Source organism: Sander lucioperca, chromosome 19, assembly GCF_008315115.2.
Source record: "Sander lucioperca isolate FBNREF2018 chromosome 19, SLUC_FBN_1.2, whole genome shotgun sequence".
NCBI classification, from domain to species: Eukaryota; Metazoa; Chordata; class Actinopteri; order Perciformes; family Percidae; genus Sander; species Sander lucioperca.
Window position 1 is genome coordinate 29,563,892 of NC_050191.1, and position 3,874 is coordinate 29,567,765.

General features: G+C 36.0%; 1 protein-coding gene across 1 annotated transcript; it reads left to right on the top strand.

Annotated features, from left to right (window-relative positions):
• Positions 1-471: 471 nt before the first annotated feature.
• Positions 472-1,428, top strand: LOC116045395. The gene is made up of 3 exons (XM_031293029.2): positions 472-532; positions 690-998; positions 1,118-1,428. Exons 1-3 carry the CDS (start codon positions 472-474, stop codon positions 1,426-1,428), a joined length of 681 nt encoding a protein of 226 aa, XP_031148889.2.
• Positions 1,429-3,874: the final 2,446 nt, after the last annotated feature.

Genomic DNA, 3,874 nt, shown 5'->3' on the forward strand with positions numbered 1-3,874 from the left:
GTAACACCATATTGCAACACGGCCATAAAGAGTGAAATTATGGTGTACAAGGAGTTTGTCTCTTCACCGTTGTGTTTATGTGTGCTGTACAACCAATGAATACTGTCTGTTTCCTAATACAATATATACAGTACATATAAAAAGAACAAGTTTCTTCCAATAGTCAACTTCCTCTTTTCTGTTGCTGATGAAGACCTTGTATACCACCACCCTTACTGTAAATCATTGTAGATAAAAAAAAGTCAAATGCATCAAACTTTAAAATTAAAATGCTACAAAGTTTTTCACTCTTTGGATATCCTCAAGAGAAAATAAAAGCTAATATCACACATGAATTTAACACTTCTAACAGAGCAGAGATGAAGTTAGTATGAGGAAGTGACCACAGGAAGTAGATGCTATATTCATGTTTAAGACGCAGCGCATCAGAGACTTTGACAGTTGAGAGCGTGAGACTGAGAGACAAGCACGATGGCTCAGTTCAGATGGATTATAATGTCTTCATTTCTGATGCTGCTGGTTCAGTTTACAGGTAAGAGAATACAAGTTTTGTTGTAACATGGTGAGTGTAATGAACTCTTGGAATCCAAACATGAGACACATTTGCAGACTTATCTAAAATGATCGTCACACTAACTATAAACATATTAATGTTGCAGTTTCTCACATTCCTTTCTTTTTATCAACAGAAGCAGCTGTGACACATTCCTCCTCCACTGTCAGAGTTGGAGATGAAGTCACTTTGTCTTGTGGAAATGTGACAGATGATCAGGAGAAGTGTAACAGTACTGACTGGGTCTTCACTCGTTCAGGAAACGGAGTAATTCTGTTTCAACACGGGCAGATTCAAAAAGGAGCCAAAGCTAAATCAGACAGACTGAGTGTTACAGAGAAATGTTCTCTGGTTATAAAGAAGGTCACACTTGAGGATGCTGGTGCCTACGTCTGCATGCAGTTGAGATCAGGACAACATGTGGTTTTTCTGAATGTTGTTACCAGTGAGTATTTACATCATAATGTTTTCAAACTGTTTTGTTAGAAAAATATACTGAAACATTTCAATATTTATGATTACAGTGATGACGTTCATTTTACTCTTGTTGTCTTCTTCTCTCAATATCTCCATCTTCACCAGTGACTGAAAAGAAGAACGATGATTCGGTCACCTTGAACTGCTCCGTGTTGTGTGGTGGAAGTTTTAAGTGTTTCCACACAGTGAAGTGGCTGTATGAGGGTGATGAGAATGACTTGAAGACAACAGAGCTTAACTCTTCAGCCACTGTGACATTTACAACATCTCACCTTTATCACAAGTCAGAGTATTACAAGTTATTGAAATGTGCAGTGACGCATTATACCAAACATGTGTACCTGTTCCCCTTCAGCCCTCCTCAGTCCCCAGGTGAGAATATGATGAGCTGTTTATAATCACTTTGTGTATAATTACACTAAATATTTGTTTAGATCTGAAGTTTTTCCATTAATTCGTCATTTGTTTTGTGCAGAATTCTTTTCTTCTAACTGAAGTTTATTGTTTGTTAAGGTGACGATGCAACAACTACAATATCTCCAACTACAAATAAATCACCAATGACAACAGGAAATAAACGGACATCAGAAGATACAAACAACCCGACATCTGAAAACAACAACGATGGACCATGTGAGAAGATGATGATCTGTTTGACATCACTTTGTGGATAATTAGATTAAATGAGTGCAGTTTGGCCGATTACTTGGTTTGGATTGTGTAAATTCTCACAAACAGAGGTGACTTAGGCGGCCGCAAGAGAGAAAGACCTCACTCTCTCCCAACAATACAGGCATCTCTCTTCTAAAGAAAGACGCTGGTTAATTTATTTTACTATATTTAACACTTCTAACTTCCTATTTCAACAAGTAGCTCGTTATCATAACACTTGATTATATTTAACACTTCTAATTTCCTGTTTCAGGCTGGTGGAGGATCATCGTCGTGCCTCTGAGTTTAGCAACACTCATAACAAGCGTTGTGGCGGTCAACATATGGGCAAGAGCTAAAGGTGAGAACATTTACAGATTAAACTTTTATTTTGAAAAAGTTGGATAAACCTGGATTTTTATTGTGGAAGCTGAAGTCGACTCTTATTTGTATTTTAAGGGGAAAAAACACAGATAGAGGAAAACAATGTGAGTTTAAACACAAACATTTAAATGTTTATACAATTATAACATAACAGAGCAAAATCAGTGTTGAATCAGACATTTATTTGCTCCATGTTCACAGGAGCATGATGATGATGATGAAGATGAAGGTACGGTGAACTATGAATACGTTGTAGAGCTTTCTACCTCTGTCTGAATCCACTGATCAACAACATCAACTCACCACAGAGTCCTCAGCTGTTAAACATTATCTCATCATATTTTACATAAGTAGATAACTAAATGATATGTTGATGGATGACTAAATGTGTTTTCTGTGCCGAGCTGTTTCTGTTTTAGTCTGATAAGAAGCCCTCTGTGAGTCAGTCCAGAACCTTAACTTCCTCTAAAACAGATCACTTGTTATATTTACATTTCTTATTTAGCTTCCTTAAATAATGCTCTCGCATACTCAAACGCATTTATACTTCTGTCCATATATCTGATCTATAGTCTAAAGACAGTATTCATATTATTCCTCTAGCTGTCTATTCTGTATATCGTGTCTTATATTAGCATTAATTGTACTTACACCTGCACTATATATTTTATAGTTAGTCATACTGTATATATCTTAGCATATTCATATCTCCCCCTTACTGTTTATTCTGTTTATTATATAATGCAGTTAACTGCATTTTTTGCACTCAGACTGCATGTCATTGTCCAGGTACTTATACTCAGTATCATATATATATATGTACGCAATATCAATGAAGCTGAATCTAACCTTGAATGCAAATGCAAATTTTCTTCATCTGAGTCCTCTGCTTTTAACCGTCATCTCATCATATTTTACAGAAGTAGATAACATAATGATATGTTGATGGATGACTGAATTTGCTTTCTTTGCCGAGCTGTTTCTATTTCAGTCTGAGCTGGACAGAGATACTCAAGTCTTGATCTGATCTCTTATTAAGAAGCCCCCTTTGAGTCAGTCCAGAACCTTAACTTCATCTAAAACAGATCACTTGATATATTCTTTTTTTTTCTAATTTACCTTTGTTAAATAATGCTCTCACATACTCAAACACATTTGTACTTCTGTCCATATATCTGATCTATAGTATATGGACAGTATTCATATTATTCCTCCCTCTGTTTAGTCTGTATATTGTCTTATTTTAGCATTACTTGTTCTTACACCTGCAATGTATATTTTATACTTACACCTGCTCTGCCAACTGCAACTTCTGCACATATTTTTACTGTATGTATATCAGTGTATTCATATCTCCCCCCTACTGTTTATTCTGTATATTATATAATACTATATGTACCTTACTCTGCAGATAACTTTTTTTGCACTCAGACTGCATGTCATTGTCCAGGTACTTTTGCTCAATATCATATTTATGTACGCAATATCAATAAAGCTGAATCTAATCTTAAATGCATATTTTCCTCATCTGTGAGTTGCGTTTTTTTTTAAGCTGTAGCAGTTTTGCATCACCTTTTGTCCCTCAGTGTACAGAAGAAGTGATTTTGATTGACTAAACATATTTGTTACAACTGGTGAAAACAGGAAACGAGGGAATAAACCAAATGCAGACAAAAGCAGGCGGACAACAAGTTTCTTCCCGAGATTATTTTGTAGAGGCACCATCGCTGCGTTCAGAGCTTAGCATCGCCCAAGAAGATTGTGATTGGTTTAAAGCAATGCAAACAACCCAGAGCTTTTCTTCTCCTA